Source organism: Taeniopygia guttata, chromosome 24 (genome assembly GCF_048771995.1).
Source record: "Taeniopygia guttata chromosome 24, bTaeGut7.mat, whole genome shotgun sequence".
Taxonomy (NCBI): domain Eukaryota; kingdom Metazoa; phylum Chordata; class Aves; order Passeriformes; family Estrildidae; genus Taeniopygia; species Taeniopygia guttata.
In genome coordinates this window covers 1852535-1879313 of record NC_133049.1, presented here as the reverse complement: position 1 = coordinate 1879313, position 26779 = coordinate 1852535, and the positions used below count along the sequence as shown (strand labels likewise).

General features: G+C 50.7%; 1 protein-coding gene across 6 annotated transcripts in view; it reads right to left on the bottom strand.

The window, feature by feature from the left end:
* Positions 1–26779, bottom strand: part of KIRREL3 (kirre like nephrin family adhesion molecule 3) — a 385643-nt gene that overhangs the window by 51007 nt on the left and 307857 nt on the right. For all 6 annotated transcript variants that reach the window (XM_072918286.1, XM_072918287.1, XM_030290681.4 and 3 more), the window contains 3 exons: positions 12135–12292; positions 7166–7316; positions 832–937 (listed from right to left, as the gene is read on the bottom strand). In XM_072918286.1, coding sequence (XP_072774387.1) covers positions 832–937; positions 7166–7316; positions 12135–12292 — 415 coding nt within the window. The remainder of the gene's footprint in view (positions 1–831; positions 938–7165; positions 7317–12134; positions 12293–26779) is intronic.

Genomic DNA, 26779 nt, shown 5'->3' with positions numbered 1-26779 from the left:
GCACTGCCTGCACCCCAGACCTCCCTCAGCAACAAGCTCCTGCTCCAAATGTCCTCAACCACCATGACCTGCCCTGAGCTCACCGTGGCCAGTGCAGGGGCACTGCAGACTGTGGCTAGCAGATGTGACCCCATCCACTCAGGGAGAATGGCTCACTCAGGGAGACCCCATCCCCTGTGTCCCCTTACATCTCTGGCACCTGCACCTCTGCTCTGGTCCCTCCTGAGCTCCACCGTGTTGGGCACAGAGAGGCTCATGGTGGTTGCTTAAGGGTTACACGGAGATGGCGACGGAGCTGCTTTGTTCAAATCATGAAAGAGTGTGCAAAAAAAGGAGAGGAATTCTCCCATAATAGACTTTTCACTCGGTGTGCTTTGCTCGTGATGTCCCCAAACAGATGGCTCTGCCAGCTCAGTGCCAGGCCCCTCAATCCGCTCCAGGTGCCGATGAATCCCTCACCGAGAAGCTGCAGAATGCGGCAGGAGAGGAGCCTCTCAACATGCAACAGCATCATCCAGGCCAGAGTGGCACCAGGGAGCCACCAGGGTGGGGACAAGGACCCTGCCACAGCAGGGAGCGGGGCTGGCTCCAGCATGTGGGGGCAGCAGAGGCTGTGGGGATGAGCCACAGTGAGCACCAAGAGGTGAGAAACACGGGAGGAGGTGGAAGGGCCACCAGAAACCACAGCCAGGGGGGCTGAGATCTTTTGGGTCACCTGCAGGGGAAGTGTTGCAAAGGGAAGGTGAGACGCTCTCAGCAGAGGGCTGGACTGAGGTGCCAGGAGTGCCAGGAGTGCCAGGAGTGCCAGGAGTGCCAGGAGTGCCACCTTACCTGTACTGGGTGACAGCAGGGTTGGCCTTGGCGGAGCAGTGGAACTTCACAGTGTTGTCCTCCAGCACCGGCTGCGGCTCCACGGACAGGTTTACCAGGGGCGGGTCTGCAAAAGGAGACAGGCCATGAGCAACCCAGGAGAGCTGCAGATCCCTGCCTGCTGCCTGCCAGCTTCTCAGGCTGCAGAGAAAAACCTGGCTGAAAGAAAGCCTGGCAAAAGCACTGAGACTCCTTGGTGCTGTGATGTCACAGAATCCCAGAATGGCTTGGCTTGGAAGGGTCCTTAAAGATCATCCAGTGTGGGAACCCAGGGCTTCCCTCTGGCTGCCCTGGCAGGTCTGGGACCCTGGCAGGGGTCAGGAACCCCCCTGGACAGAGCCCCCAGAGACACTGGCTGTGATCTCTGTCCATGGAGAGGAGTTTTCAATCTTACAGGATGAATTACAAGCTCTGAGTGTTTGATATGAGTAATAATTAAGTGTAGCACGGGTGCAAAAGTAAAATTTTATGATCTAGATAAGGGGTTCAAAGGGGACAAGATGGAGGAAATTGGGTGTGTCTTGTCCTTTTTCTCCTTCTTCATGCCCTCCATGTTTCACTGTGGTGTTGGCATCTTTCTGTTGGTTCAGGCTGGGGACACACTGTCCAATGTAGGTGACAGATATTGGCACGTTATTGTAAATCCAGCACAGGTAGTTTGTGGTATTTAATGTTTGTAACATCCCACTGAGGGCAGAGCCCCACACGCTGCCCTGCAGGACAGAGCTGCGGCAGGGCAGCAGAACATGTTAGAGATAAACAGAATAAACAACCTTGAAACAGCACAGACCAATTATGGCTTCTGCTTTGGCAGCGGGGCTGACAGACAGAGACTTTCTACAACCTCGGGATCATCAATACCTCCGATTTTGACAATCCAGTCCCAGCCCCTACCATGGCCAGGGACACTTCCACAAGACCAAGCTGCTTCAAGTCTCGCCCAGCCTGGCCTTGAACACTTCCAGCTTCTCTGAACAACCTGTGCCAGGGTCTCATCACCTTCACAGGGGAGAATTTCTTCCTGAGATCTCATCTAGCCCTGTCCTCTGGCAATAGGAAGCCATTTTTCAGTTTAAAGCCATATAAGGTTTGTCAGACAGGCTGATGCCACGAACGCTGCTCTTCTCTTGAAGGGCTTCAGCGAATAAGACAGGAAGAGGAGCCACAGACACCATTTGATGTAACATTTCACTTGGAAAATGTGACTGCTGGCTCTGATTCTCATTTAAGGACATAAACTTGCCTGCTTTGAGACACTCCAGTTTAATATCTCGCTGTATAACAGTGATTTTTTGTCTATCCTCTAACTTTAAAGTGGCATTTCTGCTCTTTCATCAGCCTAATCATCTCTGCCAAGGCCTTACTGGTGTCACAGGCTGCTCCAGTCTTCCAACTGCTCCTCGGTTTCTCTCCTTCTTTTCATATGAGAAGCATCTAAATGCTTTAGCAGCAAATAAAATTTAGGAAAGAACCAATAAAAGCAAGCAGGAAATGGGTGAAATGTACAGATGAAGAATATCCAGAGTTGTTTTAATTTTTTTTATGATAACTGAGGCCTTCAGCTTTAGGTTTTAAGCATGGGACCTCATTTGAGGGCAAAAAGCAGAAAGAAATGACCTTGTGGAGGGTTTTTTTGGTGCCTGAAGAACCAGCTGTCCCATGGCAGAGGGTGTTGGGGTTCATTGACCCAGCTGAGGGGCTCTCCTGCCCTTGAGGTGGGAGTCTGCTGCACATATGCAAAAACACATCCTAAAATAGGCCATGGTACGTGTCCAACTTTCCCTGCTGCCTCTCTCCTCTTCCAGGTGCTCCAGCAATGTTCATCCCAGCTGGAAAACGGGGAAAGGCTGCAGGTGACAGGCAGGGGGGCAGAGAAGCTGGGTGCTATTGTAAATGTAGGCAAACCCAATGGGAAAAAATTACCATGTCTGACTCAATTCAGAAGGCTGAATTATTTCTTTATTATAACTATGCTAAAATACATTAATATACTGTATAAAAGGAGGATACTAAAACTACATACTACTTTCTCTGACTCTAACTCCCCCACAACTCGTGACCCTCTCTGAGAGTCCAGCCCCAGGTGGGTTGGATTGGCCATCAGGCTCAAACAATCCTCACCAGAATCCAACCAAGCATCACCCCAGGGAAACAATTCTCCAAACACATTCCACATGGGAAAACAAGGAGCAGAAATAGAAATTGTTTTCTATTTCATTTCTCTCTGTGCACCTCTATAAAAAATCCTGAGAGGGAGAGAAATGTGCTTGCCACAGGGTGGTACCTCCTGGTCCAGGGCACCTCCCTTGGCCTCAGGTGTGCTGGGGCACCCCAGAGCCCTGGGCGGGGTGTGGGGTGTGGGTGCAGGGCTGGACACCCCCAGAGCTCGAGTTCCTGTGGGGATGCTGTGGAGCCACACTCCAGCCAAGCCCAGGAGTGTCCTTGGCTTACCAGGGATGGAAGTTTCCCTGCTGGCCTCTGCCCCCAGCACACCCAGCTCAGGGTCCTGCTGCTCAGTGCCTTTCTGAGGGTGTGGGCTCCAACTGGGCGTACTGGTGTGGGAACTGCCTGCCAGTCTGGGTTATTGCAGCCCTGCGAGGTGCAAGGGCAGCAGCTCTGGGGTCAGAGGTGCCTCGGCAGTGACCTTGGCTGGGCGGGAGGGGAGAAGGAAAGGCGGACTCCCAGCAGCGCCCCAGAGCTCCTTCTTCTCCATCCCATGGTATTTACCCAGCCAGAGCCTGGCTTTGTTGTGTGCAAAGCCACCTGCCTTCCTGATGGGAAATTATGACGGGGAAATTATAGGTATTTTCAATTTACCCTAATTTCATTTTAAAATGTGCAATTCAAATGACAATAAAGATGGGCGCAGTTGGGAATATAAATGAGCTTCCCTGACACAGCAGCCCAGAGATGTATAGCGGGCTCCTAATTCATTCCCAGGCATCCTGACACTTCCCTATTGTTAGACAACAACAGCTAATCACCTTCCTTTGTTAAGTATGAATCACACTTCTCTTTAGTAGCTTCCCCATTGTTTGATGGGTTAGGAGCTGTGCCTACGATTTAAAGAGAGGAACCTCTGTATTAAAATGAGCCCGCTCCCTCCTGCACTCAAAATAATAAAAAAAAAATAAAATTAAAAAGACAAAAAAAAAAATAGCAAAGGAAATGAATTAAAGTCTTTGATCTCACCTTTCAGAAACGGGATTGGGCTTTTGAGTATTGTGGGTGCTGTGGATAGCGTGGGTTGTGTGTGCCACTGTGTTTTGGGGCATTTTAAAGGGAATAAAGACACAAATTGTAACTCATCAGGATGTAATTCCACTCGGTTGCAATTATAATTCCTGCCTGGCTTCTTGTAATGAATCTGAATGATGGAATGAGATAGAGCCAGCCCACAGGCGGCGGGAGGAGAGGGTCTGAGTGCTGGTGCAGGTGCCACTCTGCACTGGGACTGGCACCGGGATGGGTACCAGTGCCAGCATCACTCCTCAGCAGCCCTGCAGCCCCAGAGGCACCTTGGCAAACCCCCCAGCTCCCCCTGTTCCCACTCAGCACCTCAGGAGTGGCTGTGGGCTGAGCCCCATGGGCTGCAGGCACTCTGCTGGCACTTGCCCTGCCAGGTGCACATCCCTCTCCGTGCTCCTCTCCCCTTGGACAAGCCCTTCCAAACCTCTTCACTAAGGCTAAGGCGCCACTTCAGCCCTGGGCTTTCCACTTCCCAGCAGGAAGCACAAAAGGGAATCAAACACTGCAAAGCTCCAAGGATAAACGCAGCAGGAGACCCTCCAGCACAGCGATGTGCCCCTCATCACCCTGCACTTTCCTTCTCCTCCTCCCATCTCCTGCAAAAACATACAGATGCAGCCAAATCCCTTCTTGCTGTGACAAAAAAAGGTGTAAAAATGAGCAACTGCACATGTGTGCGCAGGGGCTTGGAGCAATGGCTTTGGATAAGCAATAACCCTGCTCCTCGCCACCCCGGCACGCTGGGTGTGCATTTCCATGGAGCCACTGGGCTCCTGCAGTATAAATAGTTTATGGCATATCAAACTATTAAACATGATTTTAATCCCACTTGTGATGTTCAACGCATAACTCACAAGAGGCTGACTTTGATGTGGCTGGTGGAACGGAAATCACATTGAACAGATGTTCCAGCTGGAGCCGCTTAGTGTTTCCATTACAGACCCTGCACTGGGGTTTTTTCCAGCTCTTTCCATCAACCCCCCTTTTTTTATATATTTGGGAGGGGAGGGTTTAATGACTCAGCTCTTTCACTGCTGTTATCATGGTCAGGCATGAGACTGATGGGACCCCAACTTCAATTTTCCATCAGCTGAAAGAGGATAATCTCTCCCACCATGCACACACCCTTCCTGGGGATAACCTCCATCCTCGTGTTCCTCTGCTGCCTGTGAGCATTGATGACGTTCTGAGTTGCAGAAGAAAATGGAAGAAAGCAGTAGGAGTGATTTACCAGGCTGCTGCTTCCTGGGAAGGATTATTTTTGGTTCCCTGGGATTCTTGTGCAAGGCCATCTCTCAAACCACGCAGCTGGGTGATGTTTGCAATGGTGTGAATTCACCTCTGCTGGAGGTGGAGATTGCAGGGTCCAGGGGGATGCTGCAGCTCATGCCAGGCTGGGAAGAGCTCCCCAGCCAACAGCTGCTGCCTGCTTTTCCTTCTTCTTGCAGAAACCACTTCTTTCTCTCCCTGAGGTGCTGCTTCTCTGCTAGATATTGGAAGAAGACCCATGAGCAGGACGTCTCAGAATAATTCCCTAGGGAAAAATGAGTGGTCCAGATTTTTTGCCTAGGAAAAACACCTTTAGCTCTTTGCAAAGTGAATGCAGCTGGTTGCCTACAAGGCTGGGAGTGAAACCTCATGAGCTAAAGCTGGGCTAATTGTTGCACTTGATGATCTTAGAGGTCTTTTCCAACCTTAATGATTCTGTGATTCTGTTACTAGATGCAGCTAGAGCAGGCTTTTGCATCCAGGTCAAAATGTATCCCACCTCAGCTTGGTTAATCCACATTATTATTTTTCTATCCCATCACCCATCCAGCTTTGGAAAATTGATATCTTCATTAGCCACCATTAAGAACAACATACTTTTAATAGCTGGGTAGAATATTACTGTTATTATATTCACAGCTTGGAGTATTTAATAGCTCAGAGTGAAAATTGGTGTTCTTTATCGGGTTTTCCTCTTTGCCGAGCAGATTCCATGTGGCTCGGGGATTCAGCTCACGTCTCCAGCCCACACTGTACTGCCCTGGTGTAATGATGTCTCTGCTCCACGTTGTTTGTGTGAGTGTGTCTCCAGCTATTGTAGCTGTTTGCTGGCTGTGAAATAACCCAAGCTATTATCTCATTTTATCTGTCCAGTTCTGTCAGGACATGCAGCCAGCAACCCAAGAGCCTGGTAATCTTCCGGCAGCAAAAGCTGGAAGTCTTAAATGGTGAATTTTCTGCTGCGCTTGAGTTTGTTCAGTTGAGTTTGCCAGTTTTAATTGGTCTCTGGAAAGCAGCTGGCATGCTAATATTGAACATCCTGCTTTTGCAAGTCATGGGTAAATACAGCTGCAGGAACTGGGTGTGTGAATGGAGCGTGGCTGGAAGGGGTTAGGGGAGCCCAAGAGCAACGGCTACTGTGGAGAAGGAGGGAAGAGGCCTCTGAAATGTGAATTTTGGAAGATGGCAGATTTTGCTCTGTGGCTTTACAGGAAAGGGTGAATAGTACAGCCCTGACCACAGCCCTGTCCCCTGAGGTGGTGACTGGTGCTGGCTTTGTGTCATGCGAGGGACACTGTCCCGATCAGGGGTCTTACAAAAAATGTATCACTGAACTGCCTGTAAGTCTGGAAACACAGGATTCTGCACTGGAAACCCTAACGGGACTTATCTCTGCTACTGGCCATGCCCAGAAATATTGCTTGCTCACCCAAAACCCTTTGGGATCCATCCCTGCCCCAAAAACCCCTGAGGGCCTGGATCAGGGCACAGTTGGGCAACCCGGAGCACGGCAGCTGGTGCTGCTTTGCTCATATCCATGGGCACACGGGGAGCAGGATATCTCTGTAGTGTGGGTGTTCCTCAGGGAGCTCAGGGGTCATGAAATTTCCCAGTTGTGACTTCACTCTCTTGATACTCCAGTATCCCAGTAAAGAGAAACCCGCAGCTGCAGCATGCTGCTCCTGCCTGGAGTCAGAGTGCTGGGACAGTGATGGACAGGGCAGAGAGGCCGGGCTGTCCCAGCAGCCAGAGGTGGCTCAGCCAGCTGTGTACTCACGCTGGATGTCGATGGTGACAGAAGTCTCCTTCCCGCTGGGAATGGCTTTGTTGGTGGCACGGCACACGATGCTCTCCCCGTTCTCAATGTCGGAGGGGGCGATGAACAGGGTGCTCATGATGCTCTCCCTCTTGCCGTCACGGAGGAGTGTCTGCCAGGGGAAACAGGGATGAGGAAAGTGGAAATGGATTTGCAGAAAACTCTCGCAGCCTGACAGAAGGATCACGCAGTGTGCATCTGTATACAAACCTTGAGACAAGGAATGCTGACTTAGAAATGCCATGGAGTAGGACAGACATTGTTGAGAGAGAAATGGAACTAGAAACAGGTTTCAAAAGGTGGCCTTGCAAATAAGATTAGATACTTTGGAGAAATAGAACTATGAAAGATGCACTGTAATAGGATCCATAAAAGGTGATTTTAAATGATTGGCTTTAAAGCATTTACAGCATGGTGTGGCAAATCTGATAGGCCAAGAAATGCTTATAGTGTATTGTAATTAGGACATAGTTGGCTTCTGATTTTAATAGCATGAATTATAACTATACAATATATAGAGGTATATAATATATATATATTATAATTATATAAATATATATAATTATAAATATAATTGTTTCACCCTTCACATGAGACTGAAAATGGAATAAAAGTTTTTAAAATACCTCTCAGTTGCCCCATCTCTGGGTCAGAAAAGGGCATAATCTGACAGAAAGGACTTTCCTGCTGGAGAGGGGCCCTTTCCCCATCCCCAGGCTCAATAAAAGCTTCTCAGCCAAGCAGCTTCCTGCACTAACAGCTCCTCTGGCTGGAGTCTGCCAAAAGCCTTAGGGGGAATAACAAAGACAAATTTCACTGCACTTCTCCCGGGAATTGGGCTCTTAACTCCCATCTGCTTCCCTGCAGCCGTGCTGTGCCTAGGCCAGGGAGGAAAGCTCCAGTGAGACGCCTCACCCACCAGCAAAGAGGGAGCCAGAGGCAAATGGCTTTGTGACCCTGCTGTCATCTTCTGCCAGGTGAGCGCACAAAGCTGCCTGGGCACTTCCCACAGCAATGAGGAGATGCGAGCTGCCAGCACAGACAGACCCTGGCCATGGATCCTTGGCTGCTGTGGGCTGGCCCAGCCCATGGTAAATTATCACCTCTCAGGTGTTCACTGATGGGGGCCAGAGATCCAAACTCTGGTGGTGTCCTAGGTTGGAAATGGGGCTGTGTATTCTATTCACCATCTGTCAGAGCTGGGGCAGTTATCTTCTGTTCATTGGGCAGTTTTCTTTATTGCTCCCACAACTAATCCTCCCTCCAGGAGAGATCTTCTGTTAATGGGCTATTAATTATTAATTATCTCTTGTTAATGGCCAGTGAGTGTCCCTGCATGGCTGAGAAAATTCCATCATCCCATGGGGAGAGGCTCTGCCCAGGGGAGGAGCCGAGCATTCCTACCTGGATACAATCTGACCTGGGAACAGCACAGCAGCTTTTGCCCACTGCATTCCCAGAGGAGCAGCTTTCTTCCCTACTGCATTCCCAGAGGAGCAGCTTTCTTCCCCACTGCATTCCCAGAGGAGCAGCTTTCTTCCCACTGCATTCCCAGAGGAGCAGCTTTTTTCCCACTGCATTCCCAGAGGAGCAGCTTTCTTCCCCACTGCATTCCCAGAGGAGCCCAGGCCCATCTCCCCCAGCCCTGGAGCTCCAGAGGAAAACTCCCCCCTTGTGCAGGATCCTGCTCCAGCAGAAGCACAGCTGGCACTGCAGGAGGGCTGAGCCACCCTGGGATGGGGCTGCTGCCACCTCCCTGACCCACAGCTGCCAGGGCCTGCTCTGACTCTTAGCAGTGGTGTTTTGTACTACTGCATTTTTTATTTTATTTTAAATTTTCTTCCCTAAAAAAGAACTGTTATTCCTACTCCCACATCTTTGCCCAAGAGCCCCTTAATTTCAAAATTATAATAATTTGTAGGGAGGGGGTTTACATTTTCCATTTCAGGGGAGTGCCTGCCTTCTTAAGCAGACACCTGGCTTTTCAGCCAAGGTGGTTACCAGCTCTGCCTGCTCAGCCTTGGCACTGTGCTTCTTCCCTGGATTTATCTGACTTCAGCTGTGGTGCCTCTTTTGGGAGCACAGGAGCCTGGGAGCGCTTCCTTACCATCCCCTAATCCTTCTGCAAGTTCTTACATGAGGTCACGTCACCCCTTAACCCTGACTTTGATAAGCTGAGCCCTCAGAGCTCTCAAGATGTCGTGTGGTTTTCAGTCTTTTAATCATTCTCCAACCTCTGACCTCTCTCTGGTTTATCCACTGTGGATTTTGGACCCTGCCAGGCAGTTTTTCCTTCTAAGTCGGTATCCTTCAAGTTTGTTCCTCACAGTGTAAGACAGGGCTTTACTGGGAGATAAACAGATGTCAGCAAGATGTGTGCCTGTGGCACTTGGGGACATGGTTTAGCAGTGGCCTTAGCGGAGCTGGGGGAATGGTTGGACTTGATTTTGGAGGGTTTTTCCGACGGAAATGATTCTTTGATTCCAAGACTAATGCTTTCCCTGGGTCATCGTGGCACAGCCTTCATGCACACAGTTTGGTGCCTCTCAAGCACATGAGACAAGGAATGATGCTGAGAAACTGTCACCACAATCAGCCCAGAATGCCAGAGTCATGAAGGTTGGAAAATCTCTCTGAGATTGAGTCCATCCATTTACCCAGCACTGCCAGCACTGACCCTCTAAACCACATCCTGCTCCACCACTTCCACAGGTTTTTGGAACAGGGATGGGGAACCCACCACCCTGCTGAGAGCCTGTTCCAGTGGCAGAATACCTTTTCAGTAAAGAAATTTTCTAAATATTCAATCTAAACATCCCCTGGCACAATTTGAGGCCATTTCCTTTCCTCCTGTCCCTGTTCCCTGGGAGCTGAGCCTGACTCCTCGCCCAGCTCCCCCTCCTGTCAGAAGTTGTGGAGAACCAAAAGGTTCCCCTGAGCCTCTTTTTCACCAGGTTGAGCCCCTACAGCTCCCTCAGACACTCCTGGTCCTCCAGCCCCTTCCCCAGCTCCGTTCCCCCTCTGGACACAAATGCAGGATGATGCCCTGTCCTTGATTTATTGTCACCCCGTGTGCACTTCCCTTGGGGAGCACCCCACTTTGGTGCTGGGGTGGAGGTGAACCCTAAGTGTGTGCAAAATTTCCCCTGTTTGAGGTTAACCTCCAAATCCTGCAGGATCTTGTAACGTTCCCTATCCCCTTCAATAGGGATTTCAGTCAGCCGTGGCTGTCCTGTGCTGCCTGGCTGGGATTTCAGGGGGCTGCAAATGGATCAGTTGGTGGACTAGAAATTCAGAATAACAAAGAAATTATCACTCAGTGTGAATGGTTTCAGTGGTTTCAGGCAGTCAGTAACCCAAACAGGACTGTTTTTTGGTTGGCTGGAATATCCGGATCAAAGGAAAGCTGGGTTTCGTTTCACTTCTCTTGAAAAAGCAGAAAGAGACAAATTGAGGAAGTATTTTAAAGAGAGCTTCAAAAGGGAAACGTTTCTAAGACCCTAAACTTCCCACTCAAAAAAAAGTCTAAAATTGTCAGCTAGTTTTTCTAAAGGCTGATTTTCTTTTTTAATGTGGAAGATCCTAATGGAAACCTTCAGGAAGTCAGGAGAAAATGCAGTTCAGTCTCAGAGTTTTCCTGACTCCAGGAGGAGGGAAGGATGCTTCCCCCATGCAGAGCAGGGGTGCCCCCCCAGCCCATCCCTGCCAACTGCTTAAAATGCCACGGAGATCTCTGTGCTGTGAGAGATGGATCTGCAGACTGGAAAACTCTGCTTTGGAAGGGTGTTTTGTTGGAAATATTTTAAAGGTGGGCATTCCCCCTTCTCTGCTCCCCACTGCTTGTGGGTCTGAAAGGGAGAGGGCTCAAAATTTGTCTCCTCAGGGCCTGACAGCCCTGGAAGGGAAGGCTGGAGGTGAAGGGGATAAGCTGTGAACAACTGCACGTTGATGGCCTGGATTTGAATTAATTCCACTCCATTTGAGAGAGAGAGAGAGGTCAGTTCTCCCTGTCTCTAATCAGTGCTGCCTCTCACAGGGCAGGCAGGGAGATGGGGCAGGTTCCCCCTGCTCACCCCTGGCTGCAGGGAAGCAGCTCACAACGACAGGAGGAGGAGGAGGAGGAGAGGGAGGAGGCAGGAAGGATGTTCTGCCCCCTCTGCTCTCCTCAGCAAATCAGGATATTGCTGGAATGGGGCTGGATGGAGGCTTCACAGTGGCAGCCGAGGATGAAATGTTTATTAAAGATCTTTGGGAGCTTGAGGAATGGCTCTGACTGCCCACTTTGAAGTTTTGGCTGCAAACTGACCCATTTTAGCTTTCGAATTTTGCTGTTTAGAAAATGTCATTAAAACTGTCAAGTGCTACTGAATCTTTCACCCTCACCATCCATCAGGAGCTCATAAACAGGAGAACATTTGGGGTCCCATTCCCAGTGTACTGCTGATTGCTCTTTGATTATTTCCTTCATGACCCAATAAAGACTTTCTGTCTAAATTAAAAAATGCCAAGAACCCTGACAATTTTTCATGGAAAATTGCAGTTGGAGAAGGGGACACATGTCACTGCAACCACCCCTTTGATCCAGAGGTTCTGCTGCAGAACCAGGGCTGGGTCAGTGCTGCTGTACACAACATGAACACACACCCAGGTGGGATTAATGGGGGAGAATTGCCACACCAGGCAATTACAAGCTGTGAGAAGGTACAAAAAGCCAAATTCAGAGCAGAGCCCATTTTGGTGACAGATTGTGGCTTTTTACTTGCATCCTGCTGTTTTCCTCCCAGCCTCCCCACTGGGAAGGGATACAGGGTGAGAGTTTGAGCTCGGTAGAGCTGAGGGTGCTGCCCCAAATGTTTGGGGCTGTGTCAAGTGTCAGGCCTGGTACCCCTTTCAGGAGCACAGGCCTTGTCCCAGCCCCACCCTGCCTCACCTTGGAATAGGTGGCTCCATTGATGACTTCTCCCCTCCTCATCCAGATGATGGAGGCTGCTGGCTTGGCGTTGTCTGCATGGCAGGTCAGGTTCAGGGGGTCTCCTGCTCTCAGGCTGATGATGGGCCCCCCCAAAATGACAGGGTCATCTGGAGGAACTGCAATGAAAGAGCACAGAGGAGACAATGTCATTGGAAGCATGAACCCCACCTTCCTGGAGCCATCTGTGGGGGCTGAGCTGCCAGGGCTCTGCCCCTCTCGGACTCTGCAGATGGTTTGGGATGGCCATGGCAGTGCCCAGGTTAGAGCCACCTGCCTTTTGCTGCTCTTGTGCCCAAGATTTGAACTCCAGCAGCAGCAACTTCTGAGGGGACTTGGGCCAGGTGGCTGCAAGCTTTGCAGGAATATGAGGGATCAGGTCTGTGGCAGATAAATCCACCGAGGGCTACTAAATCCTCAAAGCTCTGCGTGTCCCTGAGCTGCAAACTCTGGGAGGGTGGTTTTGAGAGCAATATCCCTGCTTGAAATAAATATCCCTGCTCCTCTCTTCCTCCCTGGGGATCTCTAACTGGCTGCTGCTGGACACAGGATACAGGGATTGGAGAGGATTGGGTGTGACCCCTGCTCTGACTGAAGTGGAAGGGAGGTGAGGCTGTTTTGGGGTAAAGGGCAGTTGGATTTGGACCTGTAGGACTCAGGGTGGAATAACCTCTGGGCATCAGGAGCGTGACCTCCAGGTGCCTGCCTTTGAGAGGGCTCCCTTGGCAGCCCGCTGTCCCAGAGGGACCACGGAGCAATGGGGACACTCCCTGCCCTCTTTGATGTCCCTGTCACCCCCACAAGCAGGTTGTGGTCACCTCCTGCCACAGGGAGGCTTCTCAGCACCTCCCTCTGGGAATGCAGATCTAGCCAGGGGGAACAGAGACATTTAACACCTCAGTCTTCCTTTGAAGGCACCTGAGAGCCCGTGGGAGGCTGCAGCTCTGGGCTCTGCTGGTATCTCACAGCCCTGGGCATCTCTGCTGGAAATGAAGGCAGAGACAGGGACAGGTGGAAACAGGGAAGCACAGGAGGGGCACAGAAGCACAGGAGGGGCATTTGGTTTTCTCTTCTGGGACCAGCTCTTGTACCTGGCACCCCAGAACAGTAAGAGATGAGAAATCCAGCTGGAGAGAGAGGCTGTCCTTTAATCCTGCAGGGAGGAGCTTTTATCTCTGCTACCGTGATGGGTCTGCTCCACCCAGGATCTGTGCTGGAGATGGAGCTTTGTCCAGCTCCTCATGGAATCAGAGCATTATCTAGGTTGGAAAAGGCCTTTAAGATCAAGTCCAACTATTCCCCCATCAGTGCCAAGCCCACCACTAAATGCCTCAAATGCCACATCCACATGGCTTTTAAACCCCCCCAGGGATGAGGACTCCAGCCCGTTCCAGAGGTGAACCATGAAAAGTGTGGCTTTACTGACCATTGGTGGGTGTTTCATCAAGAGATAAAAGTTCCTGACTAAGTAAGACAAATGCACTTTTCTGCTCTGAGAGACCTGAGTTCTGCCCTCCCTCTCCCTGGCTCTTTAACAGCATCCCCAATCCCATGGATGCCTCACATAATTCCAGGGAAACAGCAGGGAACCTCCTTGTTGCTGAAAGCTGCTGGCAGCCCCCTTCCAGCCCAAAGCACTGCCCAAAGGCACTGAGTTCTTCCCAGCCATGCCCCTTGGGAAGCCAAATTCTGTTTGTGCTACAGACAGATGTGTTGTCCATCCATCCATGGCTGGGCTCCTGGGGCTGGCGTGGGGCTGGGAGGCCAGCAGGAATGTGAAGGACACATGAAAGGCATTCTCAAGAAATGGGAAATTGCTCCTTCACACCCTGCTCAGAAGTGGGTGGCAGAACCCTCCAACCCTCATCATCCTTCAGAGCGTGTCGGGGTCCAGGACATCCCTCTGGCTGCCCTGGCTGTCTCGAGACCCTGGCAGGGGGCTCAGAGACCTTGGTATGAAGTCAAAAACACATGTGGCTTCTATTTTAGCCTGTGGAAAAGGTTGCCAAGTTTATGAAGAATTAGAAGCCACAGGGGTTTGGGTAGTGTGATATTTGAATTAACACAGGGTGAAAAAATAGAATTTTGGGGCTTTTAGAATGTAGTTCAGGGGGTCAAGATGGAGGGATTTGGGCATGTCCTGACATTCTCCTTTTCCTTGCCCTCCATGTCTTGATGTGATGGTGACACTTTTCTATTGGTTTAAGGTAGAGATACACTGTTCAACATAGATGATAGATTATTGTAAACACAGTACAGGTAGTTTCTAGTCTAAAATGTAAACACCACGCAAGAGGATGGGCAGAATGTCATGGCTGACTTGCTGGACAGAGCTCAGCAGGTCAGAGAAAGAATGTTATGGATAAGAGAAAATAAACAACCTTGAGAAGCCGACCCTGCACATTCAGACTCCTTTGGCTGCACGGGCTGGGAGAACAAGGATTTTTACACTCTTGGGACCATTCCAGCACTGCAGACCCTGAGAAGAGGGGATGCAGTTGGGTGCAATCCGACAGTTTTCTGCCAAAGTGGAGCTGGTTTTGTTCCAAGTCGGTGCTGCTCTCCCTCAGAACCAAAGTTGGCCTAAGCCCCCTCTGAAATCCCCAAGCCTGGCTTTGCTCCTGAGCTGCCCCTGCGTTGTGGTTGGCTGAGAAGGATTTAAAATCTCCAGCACAGGGCTGGGGTGGCAACTGGGAAGGGATTCTGGTCCCTGACAATCCCGAGGTGCTGCCTGCCCCAGGCCAGGATTTGCAGATGTGCTGTGGGCACACACGGCTGCCGGGCTGGGAGTAATGGGATTTTTCAGCTCAGTGGGTAGAACCCAAGGACCGGGAAAAAAAGCTTTTCTACACGAATCCAAAATGTACCTTTTTTTTTTTTTTTCTTCTCAGGCTAAAGGAGTGGAACAAGAAAGTGAAAATCTGTGGTTTGGGCTAGTTGGAATGCCTGTCACTGAGATGTGAAAACGGGAACAATTCTGCTCCATTCTGATGTTATTTAACTATAAAGGAAGTATGAATTTTAATTTTTAAGATTTATTTATTTTATTTCATTGGATGAGTTTATGCTGTTTAAAACCAAATCTGGCATTTTTCAATAGCTTTTTTTCCCCCTCACTGAATCCATTAATTGACTTTGACCTCTGCTTGTAAAAAGTATTGAAAATTCATCTTGTAGAGTGGGGAAAAAAACAACCCACAAATCTTTCTCTGAAGACCATCTTGGAATTTAATGAAGGAACTTTTATGGTGGGATGTTTGGCATTCCTGACTTTTTTCCCTGGAATTCCTGCAGCAACGTCTCCCCTGCAAAGCAATGTAGTGTGTCCATTAGGGGATATTATGGGACAGGGGAGAACATAATGCAAACAAACATGGAATCATTTGTCTGGCCTGTGCCAGAAATTCTTGTTTTTTACATTTTTGCTCCTGTTCCTCCCTATGGGATCAGCAGCCAGCCGTGAGGAGCTGCTCATGGCAGTGAGGAAAGGATGGGTTCTGGCTATCTCTTCCCAAGTAAATGGTTTTCATCACCCAGTCCTCCAGGTAGCTGTGAATTATTGATGTCTCCAGGCTCCCTAACAGGGAATTTGCTTGGGGTGGAGGGTTTGATGAAGAGGAATCAGTGATGTCTCTCTAAATTCTGCAATATGAAGGATGGATGTATTCCTTCCCCACCCCACCTCCAGCCTGGGAGAGGAGACAGAGGAGGAGGAGGAGGAGGAGGAGGAGGAGGAGGAGGAGGAGGAGGAGGAGGAGGAGAATGAAAAGATGAAAAGGGGAGAAGAAGAAAGGAGGGAAAGCAAGAAGCCGTGATCCATTATTCATCCACTGTGCTCCCAGGATTGGTTGTTATTATGAGACACCACTACTGAATCTGGTCTCCTAATTTTTAATCACGTAGCTATGGAAGTGCTAGCCTTCCTGATTAAACCAGGGATATAAATAGGAAGAGTTGTTTGGGGTTGCAGGGGGGGTTTATTCCTGACAGCAAAGCAAATGAAGTTAACCCGCACATGCCCAAGAAGATTGAAATGATGGAGAAGGGATCCAGGACAGCTCAAGCCCATAGGAGCAGGAAGCTGGATCGAAAAGGCCTCAAGGTGCACCAGGGAGGTGTAGCTGGGATATGAGGGAAAAATCCGTCACTGAAAGGGTGGTCAGGTGGGAACAGGCTGCCCAAGGCAGTGGTGGAGTCCTCATCCCTGGATGTGGCACTGGGGACGTGGTTAGTGGGAACATGGTGGCAGTGCTGGGGGGATGCTTGGACTCGAGGGGCTTACAGGGCTTTTCCAACCTGAATGATTCCACGAGTCTGTGACAGGCAGCTTTTTATGAGGTAGGAGTCCCCATAAATTATCCCCAAATGGACATGAGAGTGAGACCCTCTGGGGTGGAGGAGAATCACCACAGCTGAAAATCTCCTGTTCCTCACATTGCCCTCAAGACCTCAGCTGGACACTTGTTCCTCTCTTCACTGCAGACAAAACTTTCCAAAGAAATGCTGACAAACTTCTCTCTGCCAAACCCCTCATTTTCTCTCAAAATGCAGGAATTGCTGAATATTTTTAAGCCAGTCTTGGACAGGCTTCAGTCTATTCTGCATAGCTCTGGGCTGACTGGATGAGAGGGGACAGCTTGGGGTCTCTGCTCCCTGCCCTTTGGAAAAGTGCACCTACAGCACATCATCACAAAGTAACACAATTAAATGATGGTGCTCTCGGTGCATTCATCAGCTTTTTAAATTACTTGTTAGAGGCTTTCCTGCACACTGTCCCACCCTGCACAACTTGGTTAATTAGTGACCCCCACAGAATTTTTCAGCGTTGGGCTGAGACCCCAGGCTGACTCTGCCTTTAGGAATGACGTGGATGTCTTTAAATCCACAGCAGCTGCACAAGGATGTGGCAAGCAGAGCCTCAGTCATTAGCAATAGTTGCTGAGATAACAGGATCCTCCAGCAGCCAGGTCCTGGAAGTGCAGGAAGCAAAAAGCCCTGCAGCCAGCAGTACATTTTCCCTAATTAAGGCTGTTTTCCTGTCTTGTGCCTGGTACCTTACTGCTGCTGGGTTTGTGTAACCAACCTCCTCTTCTTGGGGCCAACCTCTTCTTCAGTGTTAAGTAATTCAACCCCAACACCTGCTGGTGGGCAAGGGCCACCCAGCTGCTGGGCTGGAGAGGCAGACGCTGAGCAGCCCCTGAGGGCTGCCCTAAGCCAAATATCTGCAAGGAGTGTTCAGCTGGTGTTAGACCCAGCACAGGAGTCCCCTGTGGAATGAGATCCCTTGGATAAAGCCTTGCTGATGCATTGCTCATCTTCATGGCTCCCCTTCCCCGGGGGTTCTGGGCCCAGCTCATGTGGGAGTTAAACAAATTACAGTGACCAGAGGATGCTCTTGGTGATCACAAGTACCATGAACCCCTGGGAGGTTCTTCCTGGCCCCAAAGCTGAGAGAACAAGTGTAAATCATTTGGATGTGTTCAGCCTGGAGAGGAAAAGGCTCTGGGGAGATGTAAGAGCCACTTCCAGGGCCTAAAGGGGCTCCAGGAGAGCTGGAGAAGGACTGGGGACAAGGGATGGAGGGACAGGACACAGGGAATGGCTCCCACTGCCAGAGGGCAGTGCTGGATGGGATATTGGGAATTAGGAATTGTACCCTGGGAGGGTGGGCAGGCCCTGGCACAGGGTGCCAGAGCAGCTGTGGCTGCCCCTGGATCCCTGGCAGTGCCCCGGGTGAGGTTGGATGAGGCAGGGAGAAACCTGGGATAGTGGAAGGTGTCCCTGCCCATGGCAGGGGTGGCACTGGATGGGCTTTAGGGTCCCTCGCAAACCTATTCTGTGATTCTGGGATGAATCAAGAGCATCCCCAGCCTCCCCAGTGGGGACAGCTGCCTCCCAGTGAGCACTCGGTGAGAACACGAGGCCCTGAGGAGATGAAAAAGCCAAGCTGAGCTCAGGTACCTTTGCTGCTGCATTTTGTCTCTGCAGGAAGGGAATCCCCAGAGAGATTGAGCTGGGGTGGATGTGGGAGCTTTGCTCTGCTGTGCCGGGTGTTTGTGCATTCTGGCACAGCCTTGCAGCTTGTCAGGGAAGCATGTTCAGCTCTTGTAGACAAGCCAGGCTTATGAAGCATCACAGGGCAGCTGCTGGGCCTGACCTGATCCGGCGCTGCCCTGACCCTCACGAGCCGCTTGTCCTTGGGGAGCTTTAGGAACACAAACCCTGCAAACAGAGTTTGCCTTTGCAAATCCCAACTCTGCTCCACACTGGGGCATTTGGAGTGCAGGTTTGCTGGCTGGTGAGGCACTTGTGAAAGATGCAGGATTCAGCCCTCAGCCTCTGGAAGATTGTGATCCTCTGATCGAGTGGAAGGTGTCTGCCTGCGGCAGGAGGGTTGGACTAGACAGCCTTCCAACCCCAAATATTCTGTGTATCTGTTATCCTGTCCTGGTCCAAAAGGTGGTCAATGTATCAAGACTTTGGGGGTGTGACTTTGGCAGTAAGCTCTTGCTAATGATATTCAGCAGAATGAAGAGTTAATTTGCTGTGGTATCATTTCTGAGCATCATTTGGGATCAGAGCATCCTCTTCTCTGTTTGAGAACTGCAGGGAGCTACCTCCTCTTCCCAGAGAGTATCTGCTTTCCCCACCAGCCTTGGGGGCATTTTGGAGCTGTTGCAACAAAGCTGTTGCTTTATTGGTGTTGCTCTGCATGATGCTTTTGAGATTCTGGGGTGTTTTGGCCAAACGAATGGATATAGAACTCCCTGGAGCTGATCAAAGGAAAAGAGCAGCTCCCCTACCTGGCAAAATCGGCAAAGGTTGGGCTGTTTAACTGGCAAAGTGAAGGCTGGGAGGCTTCACTGGGATGAGTTACAGTGAAAGAACCAGAAGTAGGTTGGGAGAAGAAAAAGGAAAAAGCAGGAAAATTTGGATGCTGGGGGAGAAAGAAGGTTCTCTGTTTCATCAAGTGTCTAGGAAAGCTTTCCATGGGGAGGAAAAGGGGCTAGAACACAAAACTGCTTTTAGGATGAAGCTTGCTACTCAGGATAAGAGAATCCCCTTACAGGGATTGTGTTCCTGGCAGAGTTTTCCAGCAGACTGCTCAGGGTCTCGCTGTATTATCAACCCTGAAGACTGCAAATTGTGAGAGCCTAAACCACTGCAGAGCAGCTTACAGCTCCAGGAGCGTTTAGCTTTCCATTTATCAGGACTTTACACATTTAGGATTCAGATTTCAAGCAGTTCTTCAGAGCTAGGAAGGATATAAACAGACTCTTAGGTTTTGTCCAACACTTGAAAGGCAGGGATTTTGCTGTCTGAGCATTGTCGTGGGCTGAGCTTCTCAAGGCAGCACCAAGTGGGGACTTGGGGCAGTATTTGGGGCTCAGTGACCTAAGATCTGGAGGAAACCTAGCCCTGGATGCCAATTGCGTCCTTCTCTCCACCATCTTGATGAGCATCTCTTGTACCTCAGCCCTTCCTGATGCAATTAGGATTTCAATCCTTTTGCTTTGGCAGGTAAGGAAAAGCAAACAACACAGGGCTCGGAGTCCTTCCACTCCAGTGTGGAATATTCCCCTTTCAAGCATGACTGAGCAGATCTTCCTTGGCATCCTGCAATGGAACCTGGAGACCATTCCTGTCTGCGGCTGCTCAGCAGGAGGAGGCTCCGCTCTTCTTATCCTTTTCTTCGCAGGCTGGGCTCATCCCCAGCAGTGTGGGCAGCAGGATGAGGGAGGGGATTCTGCCCTTCTGCTCTGCCCTTGTGAAACCCCATCCACAGAGCTGAATCCAGCTCTGGAGTCCTCAGCACAGGAAGGACATGGAGCTGCTGGACTGAGACCATGGAGCTGCTGCAGGGCTGGAGCCCCTCTGCTCTAGAGCCAGGCTGAGAGAGCTGGGGGTGCTCACCTGGAGAAGAAAAGCTCCAGGGGGATCTTAGAGCCCCTTCCAGGGCCTAAAGAGGCTCCAGGAAAGCTGGAGAGGGACTGGGGACAACGGATGGAGGGACAGGACACAGGGAATGGCTCCCACTGCCAGAGGGCAGGGATGGATGGGATACTGGGAATTGGGAATTGTTCCCTGGGAGGGTGGGCAGGCCCTGGCACAGGGTGCCCAGAGCAGCTGTGGCTGCCCCTGGATCCCTGAAAGTGTCCAAAGCCAGGCTGGACAGCACTTGGAGCAGCCTGGTCTAGGGCAAGGTGTCCCTGCCCATGGCAGGGGGTGGAACAAGATGAGCTTTAAGGCCCCTTCCAAGCAAAACCATTCCACACTTCTGTGATTCTGTAAAACAATCCCTGGAGCTGTCTGCACCTTCCCCACACAAGGCAGGCTGAAAACCCCCCAGCCCGTGTTGTCCACGGTCACTTTACAGAGTCCACACTGGCTCTGGGATGAGCTCTGGCATTGCTTCCAAGCATCCAGCCCCCTCTGTGTGCTGCCAGCCTCTGGCCCTGCTGAGACTGGCAGGGTCGCCCACCCTGGGGTGGGTAGCCGTGGGATGGGATTCTTGCTCCATGCAATACGGGGCTGTCCCCTGGTCCTTGCTGGGTCAGGGATGGATGGGAAAAGGAGGATGTCGTGGCTACAGGCGCCCTGTTGTCCCTGCTGTGTCCTGGCCACATCTTTCCCAGGCTCTGCTGCCTCATTCCTCCCTCCTACCCACGGGAGCTGAGCCTGGACAGCCTGAAAAATGCTGGGCAGCGCCCGGTGCTCCGGAACGGCGCTGGCTGCTGCCAGGAGAGGGAGAGGAAAGAGATGCAGGCAAACAGCACAGCCTGGGGAAAACACACTAAAAAATAAATCAAAAGAAACAAGGGGAGCCAGGGAGAAAAATAGTGATGAAAGTTTAAATAGTGCATCTCTCTCTCGGTCCTATTTGTCTTGTGGCACTTCAGAGTGTGTGTGTGAGCGGGAGGGGCCCGGGGCTGTCAGGAATGCTGCCTCCTCTCCATCCCAAGCACACACCTGTGTCCCTGTTCCCCAGCTGAGCCCCATTCATGGACCCTCCTCACATTAAAGAGCTCATGAGAAACAAACCACTAATATTTCCTAAAATTCCCCCCCTTTCCGCCCCTATTTTCTCCTAATGATTTGTATTTTTTCATCCAGCCACTGAAAGTCTCAAATGTTCCACATTTATAGGGTCAGTGGAATAGTGTCTTTCTGGAGAATGCAAATCCCTAAAATTCAGAAATGATTCCTAGAGATGGTTTCATCTCACTGCAGCAAAGCACAGCTCTCCCCCTCACTGCCCTGGAGGGGCTGATTTTCCTCCATCTAAGCCTCTCCAGGTCATTTCGAGGAATGCCACTGGAATACTCTGCTTTTTCATGCTGAGGAGGGCTTTGCTCCCAGATTCTTGGCTAGAGAGTGTTTTAAATATTCAGTTTTCACAATGGATTGGAATTTAACCAGATGTCAAAGTTCTGAAATCCTTTGTGAGAGCTGGCTCTGGGCAGGATCCATTTTGGAGAGCACACAAGCAGATCTGACATGGGATAAGTGAGCATTTGTATTCTACTGAAAAGCTTTCTATGCAAGGAGAAAGAAGTTTTGGCAGCCCCCTTCCACACTTTAACAAAGATCCAGATGCTGTGCAGGCAGGTAGCTGGCCAGGTATGGATTGTTTACTTGGAATGTTCACTCTGAAAAGAGTAAAAAACTTAAATTTTTCTCTCCCGGCTGAAAGGGCAACACAATGCCAAAGAATATATTGCATTTGCCAGGTCCTCATTCAATTCTCCCCACCAAGGGAGTGTTTTTGAATGGATCCTGTCAACAGCTACTGCCAAGCCCTAACTGAGGGCAGGGGGATTTGGAGGGAGCTGTTTTGCTTTGCTCTGTGTGCCCTGGCTGCCTGTAAACTGAAGAGTGTTGTCCACAGCTGAGAGAGGTGGGTCCGTGATCCAGGACAACCATGATTAATGGTTCCAATTCCACCTGTCAGCATGGTGGGAAGTCAGGGTAAAGCTTTCCAGATGTGTCAGCAGGGATGGGAGAGGAATGGAGGAAAAATTACCTGCCCACCTGGCCTTGTTACCACTGATATAATCAATTTTACTGATAAGAGCCCCTATCACACACAGGATCCCTACTGGTGATGCCCCTCCCCAGCCTGGCTGAGTATAAAATCATGGGATTGTGGAACAGTTTGAGCTGGAAAGGACCTTAAAGCTCATCTTTTTTCACCTCCTGCCATGGGCAGGGACACATTCCACTATCCCAGGGTGCTCCAAGCCCTGTCCAACCTAGCCTTGAACACTTCCAGGGATCCAGGGGCAGCCACAGCTTCTCTGGGCACAGGGGAAACTGAGGCACAGATAGACCAGGTGTTCTGAATGCCAGGCTTTCCCAGATGGAATATCCCTTCATCCCTGCTCTTGTGCAGACCTCCTGCTCTGCCCAGCTGCTCTGCACCAAAACCTGTGCCAGTCCCATGCAAAATCCCCCCCTGCAGTGGAGGGACAGCAGGGGGCTGTGGTTTGGGTGCCCCACATGGGATCTTCTGTGAGAAAAGGAGGCTCAGGGGGCACAACTCCCTGACAGGAGAGGGGAACCAGGTGAAGATCTGGCTCTGCTCCCAGGGAACAACAGACTGGACAAGAGGAATCAGCCTCAGACTGCAGGAGGGGAGGATCAGGTTGGACATCAGGAGGAATTTCTCCATGGAAAGGGGGGTCAGGCTTTGGCAGGGGCTGCCCAAGATGGTGTTGGAGTCCCCACCTCTGGAGGTGTTCAAGAATCAACTGGATGTGGCACTCAGTGCTCTGGGCTTGGTTTGGTCACAGGTTGGACTTGATGGTCCGGGAGGTCTTTTCCAGCCAAAATGGTTCTGGAACTCTCCAAATGAATCTGGGACTCCACAGAGACTGCAGCATCTTCACTGATCCTACATCGGGTGATGGTTAGGGAGGCTGAAACTAAAGAGCACAACCCTGGGTCAATCTTCTTTGGAGGCAGCAGGGACCTGGTGGATCCAGACCCAGAGCCCCTGGGAATCAGGGAAGGGCCCAGGAGACTGCAGAGATGCTCCAAGCACATCTTGCTTTGCTGTAGCTAAAAAAACACCCTCCCACAGAGAGAAATACAAGCTAAAGGAAAAGGCTGTGCCATTCCCTGCTCGCCTCAGCTGCAGGACATGCCTGAACCTTCTCCTGGGAGGGGATCAGCAGGAACATCATTATCTCCCCAATGTAGGCCAGCACCCCTGCCTCCTCCTCCCCCTGCACGCAGCTCCCGGGTGCAGACTGACAGATCAGAGAATGCAGGCGAAAAACCGAATTCATTATTTTTCCCATATGTCAGATAGTTTCAAATTGTTAAAAAAAAAAAAAAAAGAGAGAGAGAGAAAAAAAAAAGAGGGGGATTATTACTGTTGATAAAAAAATAGGAAAAGAAGGAAAACAGGAGCAAAACCCTGAGCTGGTCCCCTTCTAGTGAGAGCTGCTCTTAGATCCCCTCTCTTGTAGGATGGGGGGGAGAACTCCTGCCTGTCTTGTCCCAGGAGGTGCCATGGAAATTCAGTGATTCAGAGAACAGTGGGGTGACTTGGGACACTGGGACGTGGTTGTTAAGGTTTGGGGCTTGATTATCTGGATCTGTTTTGAGGCTGCACATGCCTTGAGCTCATTAGCCAACACCTCTTCTGTTAATTAGTGGTGGTATTTACCATCCTAACAGCACCTTACAGGCCTGGGAGCCTGAGCACAGCTGAATCCTGTATTTCCCTTGGGATGGGTCTGGCAGGGAGCCTGGCACACCAACCCATGTGTAAGGAGCTGGAAGGGTACGAGAGCAAGGCAAGCATCATCTCCCACTGAGCAGCAGCAGGAGACCTCCCCGTGTCAGCCCACATCCAGGGCAGACAGTGGGTGGGCAATGCCAGGGGTGGGCACAGCCCTTCCCAACACCCTGCAGGCTGAGGAGGGCCAGGGGAGGTTTGTATTTTGAGCCTTGCTGCATCTCTAGCCTCAGTCCCAGGCTCCTGTCTGGTGCTCAGGGACAAGAAGGCAGAACGAGATGTGAGTTTCCAGCTCAGGAGCTCATTTTCATCGTTGTGGCCCCGGTGCTGATGCACTTGCTCAGTGCCAGAGGCTTTGCCCTCCCCTCTCCCGTGGCATTTCCCTGCCTGGCCCAGCTGGGATGTGCAGGTTCCTGGTCTGATCCAGCTATTGCAGACTTGGATGTCAGGGCAGGCCTGCTCTCTCCAATGCCAGGCACTCCAGCATGGGATGGAGACATCCCAGGGGTGCTTTGTCATTCCCAGACTGCACTTTGAAGAGTGAAGGGATTCTACCTTTGGGTCTGGAAGGACTAATTTTATTTATTTATTTTTAAGGTGAAAGGCTGATTTTCCCTTTTTCCTCCTCTTTCCCTTAAAGGGAACATGTGTCCTTTGTCATGTGCTTCCCCTTAAACCATTCCCTGCCCCAAAGCCATGGCTATTGTTGCTTTTCCCAGCTGCAGCCCAGGGCTGGAGAAAACCCAGATCTGGCTGCTGTGATGTGTCACCGAGGAAACTGGGAACAGGAAAGAGTGAGAAGAGACAAGATTTTAGGCCAGGTTGGGAAAAATCTCCCTGGCACTATGCCTAGGATTCGAGTGTGACTGCCATTTCAAGGAAGAAGGATACCCTTTCATTTGTAGAATCTCAGAATTGTTTTAGGTTGCAATGGACCTTAAAGACCATCTCATTCCCCTCCCCCTGCCATGGCAGGGACACCTTCCACTATCCCACGGTGCTTCAAGCTCCAGCCCCTGTCCTTGGACACCCCCAGGGATCCAGGACCTGCCCACCCTCACAGGGAAGGATCTGTCCCTGTGGTTTCTCTGTCCCTGGCTGTTTGCACAGCAGGAGGATCAAACTGAGGGAAAGGATGAAGATTTTTCAGCTGGTCACTAGGAAGGGTGGAGGTTCGCCAGGATTTTAGGGTGTTGCCATGTGCTGCTCCCCATGGACACGTTGGGATGGACCCACCAGGGCTGGGAAAGCTCCTGCCTCATTCTGCAGGAATGATGAGAAGATTTCTTGACCCAACCACCCTTCTGTCCCATATTGAGAAGCAAGATTTATCCTATTGCCTTCTGTGTAGCAGTTGTTTTCTGTTAAGTGAGCAGTTTTCCTTATCTCCTCCACAACCAATCCTCTCTCAGGGGAGACATCTGCTGATAATGGGCTATTGAATGTCACTGCCTGACTAATACGAACTGTAATGTCCCACTGTGAGATGCTCCACCCAGAGGGAGGAGCCAAGCATTCCTACCTGGATATAATCTGGGTTTTGGGACACCAGCATGGCTTTTCCTGCACTGGATTTCCCAGAGGAACAGCTGCCTCTTCCACTGCAGGAAGACTGCACCCCTTTTTTACAGGATCACTGCTCCAACAGAACCACACCTGACACTCCAGGGACTGCAGCTACAATTCCAATTGGACTGAAGCCAACACCCTGACCAACAGGCTGTCAGGTTGTGTTCTGACTCTGTCAGTCTTATTTTGGTTCACTGCATGGTTTCTTTTATCTTTTTATTTTCTTCCCTAATAAAGAACTGTTATTCCTGCTCCCATATTTTTGCCTGAGAACCCCCCTTAATTTATAACAATTTGGAGGGAAGGGGTTTACGTTTTTCCATTTCAGGGGAGGCTCCTGCCTTCCTTAGCAGACACACCAAGACACCTTCCTTGGGCATGGATCCTTGTTCCCAAGTGCTGAGCACCTGACAGCAGCACAGACTGACTTTGGAGGGGTGGAGATGTTCCCAAGACCTTAGGGAATGGCTGACTGTGATGGAGAAGGGCTAACAGGGGACCAGAGGAGGATGTCGGGTGTTGCCTACAGCTCATATCTGCGCTGTGGCTCTTGGAAACAAAGGACAACTGTGATAGATCTGTCCCTTTCCAGGTGTGGTGGTGAGGCCCTGGCACAGGGTGCTCAGGGAAGCTGTGGCTGCCCCTGGATCCCTGGAAGTGTCCAAGGCCAGGTTGGACAGGGCTTGGAGTAACATGAGGTAGTGGAAGGTGTCCCTGCCCATGGCAGAAGGGGATGGAATGAAATGATCTTTAAGGTTCCTTCCAACTCAAACCATTGCTGGATTCTGTGAATACTCTCATTTGCAGGTCACCAATTGAAAGTTCTTGCATCCCTCCTCCCTTGGCAGGAACAGGCTGTGCACTGTGTTGAGTGATGCTCTTTCCAGCCTCCACCAGGAGACATTCCCACTCAGATCCCTGGCTCTGCTGCTGCAGAGGAATTGAGGGCGGCTCACACCAGGGAGCCCCACAGGGACATGGAAATTCAGTGCTTTGCTCTTGCCTTGTGGTGACACCGAGATGCATGAGGCAGGAAGGGCTGGGCTGGGAGTTGGGAGCTTTGATCTGGGTACCAGCCAAACCCTCCCAGGTGTAAGACACCACCAGAAATAATAAATGAAATAAATAAATTAGAAAGAGACTAATCCCATGTCCCAGATCTGTCAGTGGCTTGCTTCCCTCCCCTCCTCCCAGCACCACAGGCCTGCAAACAGCTGGACTCACCCCCTCTATGGCAGCTCCAGCCAGATAAAAACACTCCCTGTTCAACACACCTGGCCTGAGCCACCTC